The sequence below is a fragment of the Manis javanica genome, chromosome 6 (assembly GCF_040802235.1).
Source record: "Manis javanica isolate MJ-LG chromosome 6, MJ_LKY, whole genome shotgun sequence".
NCBI lineage: Eukaryota > Metazoa > Chordata > Mammalia > Pholidota > Manidae > Manis > Manis javanica.
This window is the reverse complement of record NC_133161.1, coordinates 21153087-21176383: the sequence shown is the minus strand read 5'-3', so window position 1 is coordinate 21176383 and position 23297 is coordinate 21153087. Positions and strand designations below refer to the sequence as shown.

Sequence of the window (23297 nt, the reverse complement as noted above, 5' to 3'; positions counted from 1 at the left end):
ACAAGTCATAATATTTGGACAAAATGCTTGTGTTTAGGCTGCCCCAGGCCCTGACAGCTACCCAAAGGGCTAAAGGGACTGGTATCTTGACACATAACCCATAGGCCCCCGCATTCCAGGTGGCAAATTTTCTCTGAATACACAAGGAGGCAAGTCACAAAAATGCATAGAAAAAAACATTGAAATAAAATCATTCCCTGAAATTAACTGTAAATAACTTCTAAGTATGAAACAACAAAGAAATTGAACACTAGAATAGGATTTCTCTCCCATACTGACTTTAAAATTCTTTGAGTTATAAGCAATGAAGTATACTTTGGCCTTTCCAAAAGCTATTATACGACTAGTTTGGGAGCCTTGTGCTTCCCAAAAGATGAGGTAGATGTACTTTTTTCTACTTTTTCAGTTAAGTATAGCAAAATCCCTGAACAAACGACAGGCTGGGAGAAAATACTTGCAAATTATAGAGTCTTGTATGTAGAATACATAAGAGAACTTTTATAACTCAATAATAATTTTAAAAACACCCAATTAAAGCCCAGGCAGTCATTTGAATAGACATTTCTCTATAGGAGATACACAAATGCGAACAAGCACATAAAAAGGTGCTCAACATCATTAGTCATTAGGAAAATGCAAATCAGAACCACAATGAGATGCTACTTCACACTCTCAAAGATGACTGTAATCAGAATGATGGACAATAACAAGCATCATTGAGGATGTGGAGAAAACAGAGCCCTCCTACATTGCTGGTGGGAATGTAAAGTACTACAGCTGCTTTAAAAAACAGTTTGACAGTTTCTCAAAAAATTAAACAGAGTTCCCACATATGGTCATATGTGACTCCTAGGTATATAACCAAGAGAAATGAAAATGTGTGTTCACACAAAAATTTAGGCACTCATGTTTATAGCAGCATTATAGCCAAAAAGTGTAAAAACCCAAATGTCCATCAACTGATGAGTGATAAACAAAATGTGGAATATCTATACAATTGAATGTTATTTGGCAATGAAAATGAATGAAAACTGATACATGCTATGATACAGATGAACCTTGAAAACATTACAGTAAGTGAAGGATGCCAGACATAAAAGGCCACATACTATATGACTGCATTTATATGAAATGTTCAGAATAGGAAAATTCATAGATACAGAAAGATTCATGATTACCTGGGACTAGAGAAAGGAAGGAATGGGAAGTGATTGCTATTGGGATTTCTTTATGGGGTGACAAAAGTGTTCTGTCATTATAGTGGTGATGGTTTCACAGCCTTGTGAATGTACTAAAAACCTCTGAATCACACACTTTTAGAGAGTGTATTTTATGGTAAGTAAATTATATCTCAATTTAATAAAATAACACACCAATTAGCAAAAAGATTGAATGAAAAAACAAAAAGCCTGGACATCATGTATGAAATATGCATAAGAAGAGTCTGATAGGATGGTGAGAAGAAGGCAGACAGGCTAGGGACCTCAGAATTGACCTGATAATTGAGTTATCTGGGTTTTTGTCTGTTTTTTGACTCGTACATCCTAGATTTGGAATTAAAGAAGCCAGCAACCTAGAAATGCCAGTGATAGAAAAAAAAAATCCCAGCAAAAGCCTGCTGTCTCCACCCAAAGGACCAGGAAAAGAGCAGCCTAGGGAGACTTCTCTGGAACTGTCAGAAAATAACTGCTTTACTTGCACCAAACACTACCTCACTTACCAGGAAAGCTCAAGTGGGGAGTCTCAATTTTTATCCTTGCTGGGCTGTGATGAGGTGGCATCAAAATGCCAAAAAGAAAGAACATGGGGCTTGAAAAATACTCAATGATACAATGACTGAAAACTCCCCAAATTTGACAAGACACTTAAACCTACAGATATATACATATATAGAAACCGAGTGAATTCTAAATTGGGACAGACCAAAGAAATTCACACCAACACACCACAATTGAATTTTGGAAAACTGAAGAAAAAAATTCTCAAAAACAGCCAGGGAAAAATGACTCTTCACCTATATGGAAAAATCAGTTCAAGCAACAGCAGATTTCTCATCAGAAATCATGGTGGCCAGAAAGAAGTGGCACAATATTTTTCATGTGCTAAAAGAAAAGAAATGTCAACCCCTAATCCTATATTCAGAGAAAATACCCTTCAGGAATGAAGAAAATCAAGACATTTGTTAGATGAAGGAAACCTAAGAGACTCTGTCACCAGCAAACTTACTCTAAAGAATGGCTAAAGGAAGTTCTCTAATCAGAAAGGAGAAGGTAAAAGGAGGAGCCTTGGAACACCAGAAAAGAAGAAAATATAAAGAAAACAAAAGTACGGGTATATACATTTTTTTCAAGTGTCCATGGAACATATACCAAGACAGACCATATCCTGAGCAAGAAATTAACATCAATACATTTAAAAAACTGGAAATATACAGAATGCTTCTCCAACCACAATGGAATCAAACTGGAAATCAATAGCAGAAAGATAACAGGCAAATCTCCAAACACTTGTAAATTAAACAACACACTTTCCTGGGTCAAAGAAGTCTCAAGGGAAATAAAAAAAGATACACTGAACTGGATGGAAATGAAATTACAACATATCAAAAGTTGTGGGACACAGCTAAAGCCATGCTGATATATATAGCACTAACTACATGCATGCATTAACAAAGAGGAAAAGTAAGTCAATAATCTAAGTTCCCACCTCAACAATCTGGAAACAGAAAAGCAAAATAAACCAAAGCAGACGGAAGGAAACAATAAGGAGCAAAAAAAAATCAATGGAATTTAAAACATAAAAACCTAACCAAGAGCTCGTTCTTTGAAAGGATCAATAAAATGGATAAGCTTATAGCAAAGAAAAAAGGAGAAAAGACACAAACTGGTAACTTCCAATACCAGGAATGAAACAAGAGGCCATTATTTCAGATATCAGAAAGACAGTAAGGGAACACTGCAAACAATTCTACACACATAAATTTGAAAACTTGGATGAAGTGTATTAATTCTTTAAAAAAACACAAACTACCACAACTCACCCAATATGAAACACATAATTTGAATATCCCCATAACTATAAAAAAAATTGAATTCAAAATTTAAAAACTCTTAAAAAGAAATGTCCCATCTCAGATGTTTTACCAGAGAATTCTACCAAATGTTTAAGAAAGAACTAGCACCAACTAATCAATTAACACCAATTGACACCAGGGTTTTTGTTTTGTTATTTGTTCAATCTTTTTTCTAACTGGTGTGTTATTTTATTAAATTGAGAAATAATAAAATTTACCCTTTTAAAGTGTACAACTCATAACATACAATCTTTTCCAGAAAATGTAATAGGAGGAAACACTTGCCAACTCATTTTATGAGGCAAGTATTACTCTGCTATGCAAACTTGACAAAGATGGTCCCAAAATAAAACTATAAACCAATGTACCTCATGAATATAGACACAAAAATCTTTAAAATAATGAACAGAATTCAGCAATATATAACAAGAAGTATATACCATGACTAAGATTCATTTCATGAATGCAATTGCACAGTATTTGAAAATCAATGTCATCAACAATATTAATGAGTAAAGAAAAAAAATCATATGATTACATCAACTGATGCAGTAAAAGCGTTTAATAAAATTCAAGTCATTCATGATTGAAATTCTCAGAAAAACAGGAAAAGGAGGAAACTTCCTCAACCTATACAACTAACATTATACTTGATGAAAGACTGCTTTTCCCCCAAGATCAGTAAAAAGACAAGGATGTTCACTCTCACCATTCTTATTTCTATGATATTTTTTATGGCAATAAAGCTATAAAAGGCATACAGAGAGGAAAGGAAGATAAAACTATTCTCTTTTGTAAATGATATAACTGTCTATATAGAAGAGCCCCAAGGAATATACCAAAAACAAAAATAAAACCCCTTTTGTACCAAATAAATGAATTTAGCAAAGTCCCAGGTACAAAAGAAACAAATAAAAATAGGCTGTATTTCTTCATACTAGCAATGAACACATGGACACCAAAATTAAGAACACAATGCCATTTACAATTGATAAAAAATGTGAAATATTTAGGTATAAATCTAACATAACATGTACAGGACATACATGCTGAAAAAAAATACATGCTGCTGATGAAAGAAACCGAAGATGATCTAAATAGATGGAAAGGCATACAGTAGTCCTACACTATCTTCAGGGAATATGTTCCAAGACCCCCAGTGGATGCCTGCAACCATGGAGCACTGAACCCTGTATTTACTATGTTTTTTCCCATACATACATCCCTATGATGGAGTTTAACTTATAAGTTAGGCACAGTAAGAGATTAGCAGCAATAACTAATAATATAACAATATACTATAATAAAAGTTATGTGAATGTGGTGTCCCCCTCTCAAATATCTTACTGTACTCTACTCACCCTTCTTGTGATGTGACATGATAAAGCACCTATGTGATGAGACAAAGTGAGCTGAATGATGCAGGCACTGTGACAGTGTTAGGTTACTACTGCCCTTTTGATGATGTGTCAGAAGGAGGATCATCTGCTTCTGGACAACAGTTGACTGCGGGTAACTTAAATGGCAGAAAGCAAAACTAGATAAGAAGCCACCACTGTACTATATTAATGGATTGGGAGACTCAACTTAGTAAAGATGCCAGTTCTCCCTAACTTGACATACAGGTTTAATGCAACTCCTATTTAAATCACAGCAATAATTTTTTTGTAAATGCAAATAAGATTATTCTAAAATTTACATGGAAAGGCAAAGGAACTAGAACAGCTAAAGTAATTTTGTAAAGAAAAATAAAATGAGACTCATCATTCTAACCAATATTAAGTATCTAATTTACTATACAGCTTCAGTAATCAAGATTGTGAGGTACTGGCAGAAGGATAGGTATATAGAACCATGGAACAGAATAGGGAACCCAGAAATAGATCCACATAAATATGCTCAACTGATTTTTAACAAAAGTGAACATGCAATTCAATGGCGGAAAGGTAACCTTTTTAACAAATGGTACCAGAGGAACTGGACATCCATAAGCAAAAAGTTAATCTTTACCTAAATTGAACATCTTACACAGAAATTAACACAAAATTTATCATGAACTTAAATGTAAAACCTGTAACTGTAAAATTTTTAGAAAAAACCATGACAGAAAATCTCTGGGATCTAGGCTAGGCAAAGACTTCTTAGACTTGACAGACAGCAAAAGCATCATTCATAAAAGGAAACACTAATAAATTGAACTTCACCAAAATTAAAAACTTTTGCTCTTTGAAAGATTCTGTTAGGAGGATGAAAAGACAAGCTACAGACTGAGAAAAATTATTTGTGGACTGCATACCCAACAAAGGACTAGTAGCTAGAATATGTAAAAAATACTAAGAACTCAACAGTTAAAAAGCAAACAATCCAATTAGAACACAGGCAAAACACATGAACAGACACTTCACTTGAATAAGATACAGAGATGGCAAATAAGCACACAAAGAAACATTCAATGTCACTAGCCATTAGGGAAATGCAAATTAAAATAGCAGTGATATACCACTACATATCTATCAGAATGGCTAAAATAAAAAATGGTGACACCACCAAATGCTGGTGAGGATGAGGAGAAACTGGATCACTCATACATTGCTGGTGGGAATGGAAAATAGTCTAGCCACTCTGGAAAAGTTTGGCAGTTTCTTGAAAGAATTCAAATGCAATGACCATACAAGCCAGAAACTGCACTCTGTTCACTTATCCCAGAGAAATGAACTTATATTCACACAGAAATCAGTACAAAGTTTATAGCACCTTCGTTGTAATTGGCAAAAAGTGGAACCAATTCAGATGCCCTTCAACAGTTACATGGTTAAACTGTGGTACATGCATACCATGGAATAGTACTCAGTAATACAAGGGAATAAACTCCTGATACATGCAACAATCTGAATGAATCTCCAAAGAATTATGCTGAGTGAAAAAGCCCACCCAAACAGTTACATGCTGTATGGTTTTATTTATAGAGCATTTGAGAAATGACAAAATTACACAAATGGAGAACAGATTAGTGGTTGTTAAGGGCTAAGGAGGGGGAGACAGTGGAGTGGATGTAGCTTTAAGGTACAATGTGAGGGACCCCTGTGATAGAAATGTTCTGTACCTAGACTGTATGTATCAATGTCAATATCATGGTTAAGATGTTACCATGGAAACTGGGTAAAGGGTGCACAGAATCTCTCTGTATTATTTCTTACAGTTCCATGTGAATCTATAATTACCTCAAAATAAAAAGTTTAATTAGCAAAAACACTAGTTTAAAATCTCAGGATATAAAAGGATAATGGTAATTACTACAAAAATAGATATAATTATCTCTATTTCAGAAAGATTGAAATTAACTTCAGGTACCATTATCAAGGCAAATTTTGGTTATGAATTGACAAACTGAAGAGAAAGAAATGGGTTTTCATTCACAAATCCCAATTCAATTTTGGGGGGTGGGTGTGGGGGTGAATATGAAGATATAGATAAATCTATATATCTGAAATAACTCTCAGCTCTTAAGATTGTTGATTTTAAGAAGTTTCAAAAAAGATGCATTCCTTTATAGCAGTCTTCAGAACATTACCTGGATTCCTCAGAAAAAATATGGCATTTACAATCAAAGTGCTTAGCTCACAGAATAGCTTATTCCGGAAGGGTGGGTCACAGTTACAGTGAGAGGAGAGACAAGAGATGGAGGAATTAAAGGGATATGTGGTAGAAGAAATGAGGCTGGGGAAATACTGGGACAGCTTTCACACCAGGTCTCCAAAATCAATCTCCTCATCTTGCAGATAAATCCTAGAGTTCTACTTCCTTTATTGAACAAGTAAATCACATAATCTCTGTACCATAATTTCCTCCTTCTCAAAAAGAGAACAATTTCACCTCCCATCAAATAGGAGATCTGCAAGGACAAATACCTGTACAGCATGGAAATGTTCAAAAGAAAGGTCCCCCAAAATAATATCTGCAAATGTAGTTCACTTAAACATTTAATTTAAGGCTATTTAATAGGAGGAAATATGCATAATGAAGATAATGAGTCTGAAGGAGATTGGAGAAAGAGAAAGACAAAACAATGAAGACTTAAAGTCAACATCTCAGTTTATTTTCTCCGTTGACTTGAGATTACTGGTGAAAAATCCAGCATTGCTAAAGGCCTGCGGTACCTCAATCCAGTAATAAAACCATCTTAGTAGGAAGCATTTTCTGTGGCGGATTTTAAAAAGGGGAAAAAAACTAAATAGATAACTAGTATCTCATAAGACTTAAAGCCACAAGGAGCCTGATGAGTGGTCTTTGTCATGACACTGAAAAATTTATGAGCATGGAACTAAGCAGTAATGCATTTTATTTTTTTGGTATCATTAATACACAACTACATGAGCAACGTGGTTACTAGACTCCCCCTATTATCAAGTCCCCACCACATACCCCATTATAGTCACTGTCCATCAGCATAGTTAGATGCTATAGAGTCACTACTTGTCTTCTATGTGCTATACTGCCTTCCCGTGCTCTCCCCCTACATTATGTCTGCTAATCGTAATGCCCCTTATTCCCTTTCTCCCTCCCCTCCCACCCACTCTCCCTTTCCCTTTGGTAACTGTTAGACCATTCTTGGGTTCTGTGAGTCTGCTGCTGTTTTGTTCCTTCAGTTTTTGCTTTGTTCTTAGACTCCACAGATGAGTGAAATCATTTGATACTTGTCTTTCTCCACCTGGCTTATTTCATTGAACATAATACCCTCTAGCTCCATCCATGTTGTTGCAAATGGTAGAATTTGTTTTCTTCTTACGGCCAAATAATATTCCATTGTGTATATGTACCACATCTTCTTTATCCATTCATCTACTGATGGACACTTAGGTTGCTTCCATTTCTTGGCTATTGTAAATAGTGCTGCAATAAACATAGAGGTGAATACATCTTTTTGAAATAGGGCTCCTGCATTCTTAGGGTAAATTACTAGGAGTGGAATTCCTGGGTCAAACGGTATTTCTATTTTGAGTTTTTTGAGGAACCTCTATACTGCTTTCCACAATGGTTAAGCTAGTTTACATTCCCAACCAGAAGTGTAGGAGGGTTCCCCTTTCTCTACATCATCACCAACATTTGTTGTTGTTTGTCTTTTGGATGTTGGCCATCCTAACTTAAAGTCAGGATTTTGTGAGGTGATTTCTCGTTGTGGTTTTAATTTGCATTTCTCTGATGATTAGCAATGTATGATTAGCGATGTGGAGCATCTTTTCATGCGCCTGTTAACCATCTGAATTTCTTCTTTGGAGAAGTGTCTGTTCAGATCCTCTACCCATTTTTTAACTGGATTATTTGCTTTTTGTTTGTTGAGGCATGTGAGCCCTTTATATATTTTGGATGTCAACCCCTTATCGGATATGTCATTTATGAATATATTCTCAGTAATGCACTTTTAGGTTTCATTTTACCTGAACTGCAGCATTAATTTAATTTTGCCTGGTATTTTAGTTACTCATTTATGTTTGTCTGCCTCTACTTGAATCTAAGCTCTTTGACTGCAAAAATCACAAGTGACATTCACCTTTATAGTTCCTCTAGTCCATAACTCTGCATGTAATTGCCACTCTATGAATACTGAATTGAACAAATGTGTCCCAATATAATTACTCTCCATTTAAAGGGATATACTAAAGGTGTTCCAAGTTAGATACTGACCTCCTGATACTTATTTAGCCCTAGTCCTGCAACTGACTAAATAATGTTTTCATCAATTTCTCAATTTATAATGAGCTAAGTTATGTGCAAGGAAATTTTTTCTGATAACCTGAAAAACAGCTTTCAAAGGTAAATCTGAGCCCAGAAAGACATGAGGTAAAACAGTGAGAAACTTTAAGCTGTGACTGATACCAGGCACAATAGGCTGCTTCATGTCAGTAATTAGCATCAAAATTTTTTAAGTTTTAATTTTTGAATCTTTACTCACCAGTGTCTAGTCTTGACTTGACATGCTGATACCTTGGGTTTTGTGGTATCTTTTTGGTCAGATACTAAAAAATAAGAAAATTCACAATTAATTGAGTTAACATAAGGATATAAGCCAAGCAAAGTGGGGAAAGAGTCAGATACTAAAAAAATAGAACAAATGCTAAAATGTCATCAAATTTCAAGAAAGAAGGAGCTCTAGAGGTCCAGCAGTCCCTTCAATATACTACTCTTTGCTACAGTATCTCCACAGCTCAAGATGGTTATCTTGTCTCTGTCAAAACATTTCTATATTTTGTCAAAATAATCTCATAGCACTATGTAATTAGAAAAAACCTGCTTAACAATTTCTCACATTGAGACAAAACTGGTCTCCCTCTCAGTTCCATCCAGTCCACTGTTGCAACCCAGAATAAGCCACGCAGAAATCTGTTAAGGTAGCTAAAAGCAACTACCTGTCCTTCTGTTTAGTTTTACTTTTTGTATGTTTTTAGGCCAATTCCTCTAGACACCCTCTAGATTTTATCCACACCTCCCTACAATGTAGCACTCAGATACAGACCTGGGCACAGTGCCCAGATGTTTCCAGACTAGGACCCAGTTTGGCAGCCCTTTCCCACCACTTGCGTGGAGTGTGAAGCTCCACAGATGTCACTATGATGGGCTCTGCTCTTGGAGCAGCTGAGGTTCATCACGGGCTCAGGATAAGTTTGTGGTCAGCAAAATGTCTACGTCCAGTCTCCCTTGTCCTGTCTTGTCGATTCTCTGAGAGCCAGGGAGCAGAACACACCCAATTCCACCTTGGACAGCTTTATAGAGGAAGTCAAGTTTTGCCTAAGGACAAGCTGAGGAAAGGCATTCTTGGCAGATATTTGCTGAGACTGGAGACCTGAGTTCAGGGTGGCACATTAGGGAAACATTTGAAACTCTGAATCCAAGCACCAGATATTCATCCACATTAAGTTTCAGTGGCATTTGTGAAAGCCACCAAATGAGGGAAGGTTAATGACGTTACACGCTATAGCTTTCTTGCTATGGCTCTTTTCTGACCCACAGGTTTGAAAATCATATGTCCAGTAACAGGCAGCTGCAGAGTATGAAGTTAAAACTGGGCAATACCTTTCCAGCTTCATCTCCTGCCACTCTCCCACACACTCCCATAACGAAGTTGCTCAAATGTTCCCCGGATGTGCCACACTTGCTCAGGTCTCCAGTCTCAGAGAGTATCTGCCTAGAATGCCCTTCCTCCACTTGTCCTTGGGCAGAACTTGACTTCCTCTATAAAGATGTCCAAGGCAGAAATGGGCATGGTCTGCCCCCCGGCTCTCAGAGTTTCGACACCCTGTACCATTGTTTACACCTCAACTGGCTTCTCTAGTCTAGGATTTTCTTGAAGGCAGGGACAAAAAGTTACTCAAATCTGTATTCATCTGGGACTTAGCACATGGTAGGTACACTTACTGGTATTTGGCCAATAAATGAATATTTAGAATGTATGCTGCATTACTGCAACTACCTGGTTGTTTAGAACGGCAATCTTTAAAACCCGTATCACTTGCCGGTGAAAACACAGTTAACTATAGCACACCCTGTTGGGAGGACTGAAAAATAATTTACATATAAAAATACCTTTCAAGTGATCCATGAGCATAAAAACAATATAGGGTACTTCAATGTATCTGTTGGTCAGAGTGTTGGATTTCAGAGACTGGGAAGAATTTTTTAAAACTGGGAGCACCTATAGAGAGTTATCAACTGTGAATTATGCCAAATAAGAGCATTAACCAATAGCAACAAAGCAAAATCTCAGAACTACCACCTGCTATTTCAATACCTAAAAAGTAAAAAAGAAAAAAAATCCCCAAATAAAAGGGGTGGTCTTTTACTATCATTAAAAAAACTAATGACATTGTCTGTGTTTTTCATTTCATTCTGGGCAAGTAAAGTCCTTGTCACGGATACCTTAGCATTGGTCCTCCGATACCGGGTGGAACCCCTGAGCTATTTTATCCTCAGAGAGAAGTTGGAAAGCTCTTTTCTCCCTCGGACCAATAATACGCTGTCTGTAAGAGAAAGTGACTCTAATGCCAATTCCAACTCCTTCCTAGATGAAGACTGAGAAGATTCCTAAATTAGAGAAGAAAAACATTAAAAGACTGAAAGGTGGGACTGCAGGACAATTCCCCAGAGGAAGATAGTATCATGGCAAAACAAAACAAAACAAAACAGAAAAGCAATGAAAAAGAAAAAAGTCCAAATGGGAAAACCGGTTCCTGGTAAATTAAGTCAAAAAAAGCTACTCCTATAATTCAGCTATCTTAGACTAAGGGTTTTTCATTTTTTTTTCACTCTGTATTTTTATTTCTATACGCCATTTCCTGTTATTACTTTTGTTTTTCCCACTAGTTTCCTGGCAAAGCTTCTTTTGAAAAATTCCAGACTAGTCTCTGCTGAACCAAGGGGATTTGTCCATACCTAAGTCAACATAGCTGAGAAGTGAGGGTGTCTCTGGGGACCAGGTGTGTGGCAGCAGAACATGGAGGGAGAGCGTGGACAGCTGCAGTGGCCTGGCCGCTCCCGCCCCCGGTTTTCCCTTACAGACACTAATGAGAAATCCATATGCTGCAGTAGAAAATGTAGTGTCTCTGTTCAATTTTCCCATTTGGTCCAACTTCTCATTCTTGAGTTTCTAGTGCCAACCACAGTGTGAAACTATGCTCCACTCCAAGCAGAGCACCACAGATTTTATGGAACTGCCATATTTTTTCCTTAAAATATGATTCTTGCCTTGGGGGTGACTATTTCTTGACCTACTGACCAACTGGCTTTTTTTTCAATTTCATAAACAGGAAGGAATGGTGGAAAGTGAAAGAGCTGAGGAAAGAAATTGTTTCAAGGCAGACTATTCATTCATTCAACAAAGCCTTACTGAGCACCAACCATTCGCTCAGTCCTCACTACGCTGAGGACATGGAGGTAAAAAACACAGTCCTTGCCATTCAGGCCTCACTGATGCTGGGAAGAAAAACAAGTGAACAGATGCCATGTTGCATGAACAAGGAGGAGCACAGGAAACTAGCACCTAATCCAGAGTAAGAGTCCAGAACCATTTCCAGAAGTCTGAGGGCCAAGAAAGTTAGTCAATCTAAAGTAGTGGTGGGAGCTACAGGGTTCCTGTAAGAGAAAGGCCTGGAACCCAGGGGGCAGCATGCGGCCAAAGGAGGCTAGAGAGGCAGGCATGGGCAGATCACAACGGGTCCTGAATCCATGCTAAGAAGCCTGGATTGTATCCTGCAGATCACTGGTTCTCAAAAGGCGCTGATTTTCTCCCCCAACCTCCAGAGACAATTGTCAATGTCTGGAAACATTTTAGGTGTCAGAACTGGGTGCTACTGGCAACTAACAAGTAGAGGCTAGGGGTGCTGCTGATCATCCTGCATGGCAGGTGAGTGTCACCCCCAGCCAAGAACTAACTGGCCCCAAATGTCAGCACTGTTGTGGCCAAGAAACCCTGGTGCAGACAACGGGGAGTCACTGGTGGAAGTTTAAGGGATGGTATTACATTTCTATTTTAGAAAGATTGTTCCAGCAGCCCTCTGGAGAACTGATAGGAGTACAGTCAAGAACGGAGCCACAGACCAGCTCAGAGGTGGCTGTGCTGTGAGGCTCTGTGGTCCTAAGGAAGTGGCCACAGAGGAAAGCAGATGAGACAGGAAGATTTTCAAGAAGTCTGTAAGATGTAAAGTCAATATGATTGAAAACTGACTGGTTTAACAGGGTGAGGACAATGACACCATTCCCCAAAAAGAGGAAGCATATGTTGAGAGAAACATGATGTGTTGCATTTGGGGCATGTTGAGCATGAACTCTGAGTTATCCAGGAGGGAATTGGTGAGCTGGCTTTTTGGGCCTGGAGACCAGGAGACGGATCTGAGCAGCAACACATCAGGATTTGGGGGTTGTCAGCATCTAGGCAACAGGGGAAGCCATGCAGATGGATGAAAGGATCACTGCAGAGTGTGGAGACCGGGAAGGAAATCCCCAACATTGACAGTCAGGTAGAGAAAAGCACTGTGCATGAGACTTGCAAGAGGGAGTGAGTGGGTCAGGAAAATTAAAGTTTCAGGAGAAGAGAGTGGCCAACAGTGACTGAGGCTATCAAGTCAGACATCAAGAGGTCAAGTGTAAACAACCAAACAAGAATCCAAGTCCAGTAAAAAAAACAACAGAAAAGTACATCTGGATTGAACAACCATGACACCAAGACAACCCTGGTGATGTACTAAAGAGTAAACTGACAGGCGCAGAACCACAAACAGTAGGTTGACTGTAGGAGAGCGGAGGGGGGAAAGAAGAGGATTGTAGCCAAATGGGCTTTTTTCCCCTTCAAAGTTGATAAGTAATAGTTTTCATTGTTTTGCTTTGGAAGAAAGGAGAGATTTGAGGGTGTTTACAGGTTAACAGGCTAGATAAGGGAGGCTGAAAATGAGGCAGGAAGGTATGAAAACAAGGGAGTGGGAGAGGATGAGGCCCAGGGCCCAGGGAAAAGGCTCAGCTTTGGATAGGATTCAAGATAAAGGTTTTAAGATAGGTAGTCATGTTGAAGTTTGTCAAGAGGAGGAGGAAGCTGAGAAAGTTCATGTTTCTGGCATTATTACAAGCTCTTTGAAAGTAACCAAAACCATCTAAGCCCCTTTAAGGGTTTAGATCCCTAGGGTGAGCTAAAAATGCCCTTCCTGTCTACCTATCTATCCCAGCTACTTAACTTCTATTGGGCTTTCAAAACCCAGCACAAACATATTTTCCAGGAAGACACCTCTGAAGGCCCCAGTCAGATGGGCATCTCTTCCCTGCCTGGAGTGTCAGTACTTGGTACTATGCACACACCCCAATTCCTGCACTTGGGATAAGGACACTGTCTTGTAGATCTCTGTGCCTGCTACAAGGCTTTGCACTAGTGTGAAAGCAGTTAAGTACTGTCAAATGAAGATGGTTCCAAGAACTGGGCAACATGCAATGTGCACACTAGCGTCACGTGAGCAGCACATACACAGAGAGTCTCACATTACAGGTGATAAGGGAGACTTCATGAAAGAAATGGCACTGGAGCTGTGTTTTAAGGGTTGAACATCTATGGATTAAAAGATGGGGGGGAAAAGAAAAAGTACTTCAAGTGGAGAAAAGTTTAACAGGAAACCACTTTAAAAGCATGTTTAAAGAATAGCAAATTATTCTGTTTGCTCGAGAAGGTACAACAACCCCAATAATAAAGGGAATGGCTGCTAACATTTATTGGGTACTTTACTGTGTTGTCAGGCATTCAACTGAGCATCTGACCTACACTGTCTCATTTAATCCTCACAACTACCTGTGAAGTAGATACTAGTATTAGCCTCATCTTACATATTAGGAAACAGGCACAGAGAAGTGGGGGTTACTCGCCTGTGAGAGTGGTGGAACCTGGATTTGAAATAGGCAGTCCGGTCTAGAGCTTGCACTCTTAAAACACCCCACTGCAGAGCCTCATTCTAGTAGGGGCTCTGCATGTGGGATCCACTGATGGGTTTTAGAAGGTCCATGAGTCCCATTGGATGCACCATTTTGAGTGTATGTGAATTTTTCACGGGAAAGAGTCCTCTGCTTTCACCATGTTTTCAAAGGGGTTTTAACCCAAAAAGGGTTAAGAACCACGGGTTAACGGAATCCTGTGCTGTCAGGTTGGAGATGGATAAGTAAGCTCAAGTGGAGACCCCTGAATGTAGACTGAAGGTATGGGCTAGGCCCTAAAGACAATGGAAGGTACTGAAATGCTGAGCTGTGAACCACACCATCAAGAGACTATTTTGGCAGATTACTAACACATGCAGAGTAGACTGGGCTTTATAAGTACATGACTGTTAAAGAAGAAACGAGATCAATGAGATGTCAACAGCGGTTTTTTCTGAAGGAAAATCACTAAAAAATGAATGAGTTTGTCTGAATCACAACTTTAAAAATGAAAGTTTTTCTGGCTTTCCACTGCTCTCAGAATGGAACTCACAAGGTTGTTAGCATTTCAACTGCAATGTAAGCAATGACATTTACGTTTAAAAGATTTTTTTAAAATACCATTTTACATTTTATTCAGAATTTCTCTACTTATCTCCTTTGTATAGAGAGGTGGTCCACAAAAAGAAAGGAATGGATGTTGATTCTAAAAATAGCCTCATTTAAGGCAATCTCACAGTTAAAGTCTTTTAAATAACTTTTTTTTTGGATGGAAGTTTTAATCTGGTCCAACTGTACTGATCTCAAACACCAACCCTGACTCACCTGCAGCAGCCCCTGCTTTGCCAGCAGCTACCACCTGTGGCTGACTGTATTTTTCAAGATGGCTGGAACAGAATTTCCCATCCCACTTACACTGTTACGTTGACAGTCCTCCCACTGAGGGGTGGGGCCCACATTCCCTCCCCTTGAACCTGGATGGGCCCATCACTGTGACAGAAGTGATGCCACATGACTTCTGAGGCTAGCTCATAAAAGGCAATACGGCTTCCACCTGCTTCTCTTGGGATACTTGTTCTTGGAACTCAGCCACCATACTGTGAGGAAGGCCAAGCAAGCCCCATGGGAAAGGCCATTTGTAGGTGGTAAGGCTGACAGCCCCAGTGGAATTACCAGCCAGTAGACTGCATCAATGGCCAGACACACGAATGAAGAAGCTTTTGACAAAGTACTGGCTGAGGGCAGAGCGTTGAAGGTGTAGAATTGGGAGGGGGAGTCCCAAACCGTGGCCCAGTGAGATCCTCCTGTAGTTAAGCTCATCAGCAGCAGGCCCCCTCACATACAGAGAGCTCAACAATCTTTTAAAGTTTTCTACTTAAAACATAAATGAACAATTTAGGATTTAAGGAAGTTGGACGATCTTGCTATGGACTTCCCTGTGTTCTCCCTCCCCCAAATTCGTATGTTGAACCCCTAGTCCCCATTGTAACTGTATTTGGAGATAGGACCTTGAGGAGGTAATTAAGGTTAGAAGTCAGAAGGGAGGGGCACACATCCAATAGGATTGGTGTCTTTATAAAAAGAGCCACCAAGCTCCCTTTGCACAGAAAGAGGAGTCGTGTGAGCGCGCAGGAGAAGGCAGCCATCTGCAAGGCAGGAGGAACCTTTCACCAGGAACCAGTCAGCCAGCCCCTTGATCTTAAACTTCCCAGCCCTCAGAACTATGAGAAATAAATTTCTGCTAAGCCACCCAGTCTGTGGCAACTTGAGCTGACTAATGCAAACATCCCCAACAAAACAAAAATAGCGATATGGAGGAAACTGAGACTATGCCGGGGAAACACATTTTTTAGAACTATTATTAGAGAAATGAAAACACACATCCACACAAAAACATGTGAATATTCAGAGTTCACCATTCATACTAGCCCCAAAGTGGAAATAACCCAAATGTCCATCAACAAAAGAACAGATAACTGGAAAACATGTGGCATATCGATTTGCAAAGGATTATTATTCACTAATAAAAAGAAATGAATACTGATACATGATATTACATTGATGAACCTTAAAACATTATACTAAATGGAAGAAGCCAGTCACAAAAGACCACATTTTGCATGATTCCACTTATATGACAGTAGAGAACAGTTAAATCTAGAGAGGCAGAAAGCAGATGAGTGGATGCCAAGTCTGGAGGGGGCCGACAATAGGGGACGGAGATGGCTAAAGGTTATAGACTTCATTCTAGGGTGACAAAAATGTTTTAAAATTGTAGTGATAACTGCACAACTCTGTGAATAAACTAAAACCACTGAAATGTACTCTTTAAGTGGGTGAATTTATGGTACAGGAATTTGTTCTCAATAATATCACTAGTAAAAAAAGTATTAAATTTTAATAAGTAAAAAAATATTAAAAACTTTTGCGCTAAAATCACGCCAAGTATGTAAGAGTTGAAAGAAAGTTAAGTTGAGCTTTATTTTTCTGACATAGCTCTCTAAGACATATTTTTAAGTGAAAAAAGCAAGTCAAAGAACCATACGTATAATGTTGTAACATTTGGGTAAAACAAAAACACAAAATCAAACCCTCTAACACAGGTAACTGAATAAAATTATAGTGATGTAGTAAAATGTCCTACATTATTTGAAAAAATTTATAAATAGCACAGAATAAAGACAGATAGAAATTCCAGGAAAAACAAAAGGCAATAAGAAAGGAAATGTAATCCTAATAATCACTGCTTTGGTAATAATATTTACACAGTCACAAAAACAAACAAAATATTCGATGTAAAAAAAATCCTATTAAAAATTAGGCAGAAGACACAGATGTTTTATTGAAGAGGATATAGGTTGGCAAATAAGTACATGAAAAGATGAGATGTTCAACCTCAGTATCCATTAGGGAAATGCACATTAAGATCATGGTGCACTACCACTACACACCTATTCAAACAACTAAAATAAAAAAATATTGACAATACCAAATGTTGCCAAGAGTGTGCAAAAACTGGATCTGTTGTACACTAATGTTGGGAATGTAAAATGTTAAGCCACTCTGGAAAACAGTTCAGCAGTTTCTAAAAAAGCTAATGTAAGTTTACCTAGCAACTTACCATACCACCTAGCAACTGCACTCCTGGGCATCTATCCCAGAGAAATAAAAATTAATGTCCACACAAAGAACTGTACCCAAAAGTTCATTATCTTTATTTAGAACAGCCTCAAACTGAAAACAACCATAACACCCTACAATAGTTGAATGGTTAAACAATTTTATACATCCATATTGCAGAATACTAATCAGCAGTAAAAAAGAGTAACTACTGCTACAGGAAACAACGTGGATGCATCTGAAGGACATTACTGTGAGTGAAAAAAATCCAGTCATAAAAGGTCACATACTGTATGATTCCATTTATACAACATTCTCAAAAGACAAAATTACAGAAATGGAGAACACACTGTCAGGGGTTAGGATGGTAAGGGGAGGAAAGTGAATGTGAGTAAGAAGGGGAGGTAGAAGGCAGATATTTGTGGTGATAGAATAGTTCTGTATTTTGATTGCAAACCTACACATGGAAATCTTTATTAAATCTACACCTACATGTGATAAAATAACTAGAACTATACACATATTGTATAAACATCAACTTTCTGGTTTTGATACTGAACTATACTTATGAAAAATATAGTCATATATTGTCATTGAGGGAAACTGGATACATGGGACTACTATGAAATATTTTTGCAATTTCTGTGACTATTCATTTCAAGACAAAAAGTTAAAAAAAAACCTCAAGAGTCCAAAACAGACCTCCTAAGAATTAAAAACATAATGGCAGAAATTAAAAACTCAATAGGATTGGAAGATAAAGTTTAACAAATCTCCCAAAGAGGTAAAGATACAGATAACAGGAGGTAAAATTTCAGAAAATTAAGAGAACCAGTCATATAGAGGCAACATCAGAATAGTGAATCAAGAGAGACACGATGGAGAAAATGGGAGGGACAAAGTCAACAACAAGATAATCCAAAATTTTACTGAAAGGCATGAATTTCTGGTGCCATCAAAATGAATCAAAATAGACCAATAGCAAGGAGTATCTTTATGAAACATCCTAATACTGGGGACAGAGATTCTACAAGCTTCCAGAAATGAAAACTCAGTCACATACAAAAGAATAGAATGGCTCTGAACTTCTCCACAGCAACACTGGATGCTAGAAGACCATAATGCAGTGTTTTCAGATGATGATGATTCCCAGCCAAGAATTCTGTACTCAACCAAACTTGCAAGTAAACAAATATTTGGTTTAGTAACAAATATAGGTTTGGTAAACAAATATAGGTGAAAGTAGAATATTTTCAGACACAAACAAAAAATACTTCTTATGCATTCTTTTTCAAGAAAATATTGAAACTGTGCCCCACTAAAACAAGAGACTAAGTTGGACATCCTCATCTAGGGCACAGCGTCCCTGATCCTCTCCCCACTCCTCCTTCCTCCCACATTCCTGATCTCATTACTGACATCTGCACCTGTGAGTACCCCAAGCAGGGAAACTACGTCATCCATCACAGTCTCATGTCTCAAAACTAAACATGAAGTCTTGATTTTAACCCCTAATTATTTCTGAATTCTGTCCCTAGTTCAGTGGCCTTACTTTAGGTCTGTATCAAAATAACCACCTAACCAATCCCCCTATCTCCAGTCCTGGACTCCTCAAATCCATCCTCCGCAATGTGGCTACAGCTAGCTATCTGCCTAAAATGCAGATCTGACCACATCACTGTCACTTAAAACTCCTCAAAGGTTTCTCAAATTTGGACCAGCAGGTAAGATAAATATGTGTCAACTCATTTGCGCTCCCCACACTTACCTCCCCTACCTCCGCGGTACAGATAATTGAGCGTGACACTGCTGCAGAACCCACACTCAGCCTCACCACTTTCTCAACAGAGCACACAGGCATCCTCCATGAATCAATCCGCAACTCCAACCTCCTCGGCAGGAGTCCCATAAACATCTGTTGAAATCAAATTACCACAAATGCAGTGTACAGGCCAAAAACTTTAGCAAGGCACAGAAGGCCGTTGTAGACTTCACTCCCGAGAACTGTCCACTCCCACGTTTCACACTCCGTAACTTGGCTACTGCTTTTCCTTCAACCGGCTAATGCCATTTCAGGCTCTCTCAGGTCCCTTTTCTCACGCCCTCGGATGAGTCCTATCTTTCTTCTGTGCTCTAACATCTTGTTCCCCAACCACACTGTCCTCAAATTCTGTTTACAAGTCTCCCTCACTAGACCGAACTTTTATTAAAGGACAAAGGCCTGTCTCCTCGTATTTCTAGCACCTAGTGCACGGCCGGAGTCCCATAAACATCTGTTGAAATTAAATGACCACAAATGCGGCAGGGCACGAGGGGTGAAACAGACAGGAAAGCAAAAGGTCCTAAGAGGGAGACAGTAGAATTAATGTCTTATTTTTCTCCCAAGTGGCTGGGTCTGCTTACTCCTGCTCTTCCGGTATCCCCATAACCAGAAACGATGGCTCCTTGACTTGGACTTTGTTCCTTCAGTGCGCGGGGTTTCACTCGTATGGTACTTAATGTCTCGTAACTGCCACCCCTAGACTGTAAGCCCTTTGAGGGAAGGGACTGTGTCTTTATCTTTACGTACTTCGCTCCTCTGGGCGACAAACGCCAGTGCACAGTAAGCACGTGCGCGGGCGGCCGGCGGAACAGGGTGAAAGGCCCGACTCCGCGGCCCCCAGGCCCGCCCCGCCTCCCGCCCCTCCGCTGACCCCTCCTCACGCCCGGCGCTTCCCGCCTTCCGGGAGGTGGAAGTCGCTGCCTGCTCGTCCCTGCGCACGTGGAGACTTTTCTGGTGCGCCCGCCCCCTCCGGTTCTCCGATCCGGACCTGGCCCTCACCTCAGGATTCCCAATGTGCCTCCGGACAGACATATTTCCTCCAACCGACCTCGCTCTGGGTTCTATCCTCACCGGTTGCCTCTAAGCCTAGCTTTCTACCCCGACAAGCGCGTTCAGGCACCTCCCTACAACCTCTCCTCTGATTGGCCTGCCTTCTCCGGCCAGCCAATGGAGGCCCCAGTTAACGTCTCTTTGCAGGGTCGAGGGAGCGCGAGGTTCCGCTCAATGGTTGCCAAGGGTAACAGGGGACGCCGGCTGCGGGGGCCTTTCTTGCTCTCCGCATTGCCGGGCGGGCTCCAGCCTGAGCGCGGGAAGAGAGGCGGTGGGGTCGGGGGAAGGAGACAGACTGGCGCCTGCGCGCGGTTCACTGCACAGAGGGAGTCTGGAGAGGGGGTGGTGGCGGTTGGGGGACAGCGAGGAGTAGGGTGTTGGGGGGCAGGGGCTCGAGAGCAGAACCAAACAGGTGTTGCTAGCCGTTGTCCAAGCACAGATACGCACAGGGGACCCTCCCCCATTAAGATCAGACATCTAGGCTACTGCTTCCACATTAGGGAATATATATGGGACAGGGTTGTTCAGCAGGAATGGGAATCTGTAGTTGATTATTTTCAGGTTAAGTTAATATGCAATTTATGCAAAATATGCCTAAATACAGTAATTACTGTTGCTTCAAAAGCTTTTATCTAGCTAGAAAACGGCAGCCTTAATTGTAAAGCGCACACACCATTCTGTGATTCATCGTTCATTTAACAAATATTTAATAAGCACCTTATGAGAGAAGCTGCAGTACGTTTTTGTGGAGGATGGGAGGATCACTAAGATTCAATGCCGTTGTCATGGAAACCATTGTGACTCCTGCCATCAGCCACCACCTGTTCTTATTCCAGATCTGAAAATTAAGTCCTAGCACCTTTGCAAAAACAATCACACACACAGTTTGATTTGCCTCCAAAATGTCCCACCAAATCCATCAAAATTATTGTTTACTTTTACAGGGGATAACAACCCAGTAACCCTTTGTCCTTTGCTCAGTTGTTTTTCCAGTTGTTTTCCAGAGAAAGGTTATTTCGAGCTGTTCATACTCACTGGCTCTCTGCTTATAAATAATAGTATACATCTGAGCGACTTCGGGGTCTGTGCAGATGAACCATTCAACTTGAATTACACTGTCACTCAGAGCTGCTTGGCCTCTAGGATCTTAAACTGGCCACAGCTGTCTCTTGCCTACTGAGTTTGTCCTAGTGTTTTCTCGTCCTTTAATTCCTCTAAAATTCCCAGTCTCTCACCCCTCCACTAGAATAAGTAAGAGTTTAGGGGCTGCAAAAAATTGGAAGGGTGAGGGCAGTGGGGAGGGTATTTATCCCTGTTATCAGCAGTTTCTAGACACATAACAATTTAGAATGTATGCTTACCCAGTGGAGTGTGAGGGTGGGGTGATGATAATATGAATAGAATAAATCGGAGAAAGGAAAGGAGAGGAATAATAAGGTGAATTATTCTAAATCAGAATTAAACTAAAAGGTGGAAAAAAGAGAAGGGATTTAAAGATATTTGTAAGTAAAAAGAACAATTACTATACATACCAGAAGAGGTAAGGGGTGCAAAGACTCCGAAGGCTATCTGCTTTTTAACTTGGGGGACTGAGTAGGTGAGTGATAACCCATTCATCAAGTTAAAGAACAATGGAGGTCAACAAATCAAAAGAACAGAAAGTACAAGACCCAATAGTCCCTTGGAGTTGGAAATTCAGCTTGCATTCTTCATTGTTTAGGCTCACTTCTCTGTATGGTTGTTTTTTTCCCCTTGTTCTATAGGGCATGGGAATCAGGTTATTTGCCTCTGTAGTCATTGGGGCTGTCAAATTTGGGCTCCAAAAAAAGTATAGAGACCTTATAGATATGTGGGTTCTTGGGTTCAGCTGTCAGAGATGCCGATTCTGTGTGTCTTGCATGGGAGTTTAGGAATCTGTATTTCCAGTACATGGTCCTAGACTCCCACCCCTTGATTCTGATGCACAAGGGTCAAGGGCCACACTTTGAAAGATTGCTCTAGAAGAACCTCCCATTTTCTTCACATTTGCCTCAATGGAATCCCTGGGAAGCCCAAAGCTGTAAATGAAAAGGCTTTTAACATCATGAATTTCTCTTTAGGATTCATCCTGCTGTAGCAAAAACCACATCAGAATTAAAGCAAGGTGCTTACCCTTAACATGAAAAATAGTAGATGTCACAGAAAGATAATTCATAGAAGAAAGCTATTTGATAAACAACAGGGAAATGTCCAACTAATTATGAAAGAAATACAAAACCAAACAGCTAGATCCCATTTTTCAACTAATAGACAAAGGTTTTTTTTGTTTTCTTTCTCTTTTTAATGATAATGCTCAGTGTTGCCTAATGATAAACAAAACAAGCATGCTTATGATGCCGGGGTTCTTGTTCACAGAGTGGAAGCATGAACTTCACGAACACTCAAGGTATGAGAGCAAGTGAGAGGCTTTTAGTTAGAGATAAAGGGAGAGGACAGAGCTTCCGGCTCACACCAGGAGGGGACAAGAGAGCCTGGGGTGGTGAATTGTCTAGGGGTTTTATAGGCAGTTGAGACACAAAGGGCTAGGTCTGTAGACCTGGTAAGTGGTCCCAAAATGTTTATCTTTGAAGAGACAGTAAGTTTCTTATTAGTCTTCCTGCTTATTTATAAGAAATTTACTGCTCTGATTTTCTCCCAGGATAGCAGCTTCCTGGTCAGGGAGCATATCACTTAAGACTGACTGCTTTACTCCCAAGGTGGGCCGAGTTATTGTCTGTTTGCTAAAGAGCATGTTAAATTACTTTTTAACAAATTGGG

The 23297-nt window shown here is 39.7% G+C and overlaps 1 protein-coding gene across 2 annotated transcripts in view; it reads right to left on the bottom strand.

The window, feature by feature from the left end:
- Window positions 1–20592, bottom strand: part of CEP41 (centrosomal protein 41) — a 43831-nt gene extending 23239 nt beyond the window's left edge. Inside the window, exons 1-3 of one of the 2 annotated variants that reach the window (XM_017640385.3) lie at window positions 20451–20592; window positions 19398–19544; window positions 9024–9087 (exon numbers count right to left, since the gene is read on the bottom strand). In XM_017640385.3, the coding sequence (XP_017495874.3) occupies window positions 9024–9087; window positions 19398–19544; window positions 20451–20483 (244 nt within the window). In that variant the 5' untranslated portion in view covers window positions 20484–20592. The remainder of the gene's footprint in view (window positions 1–9023; window positions 9088–19397; window positions 19545–20450) is intronic. The other variant, XM_017640383.3, reaches the window with a different exon arrangement.
- Between the last annotated feature and the right edge of the window lie 2705 nt (window positions 20593–23297).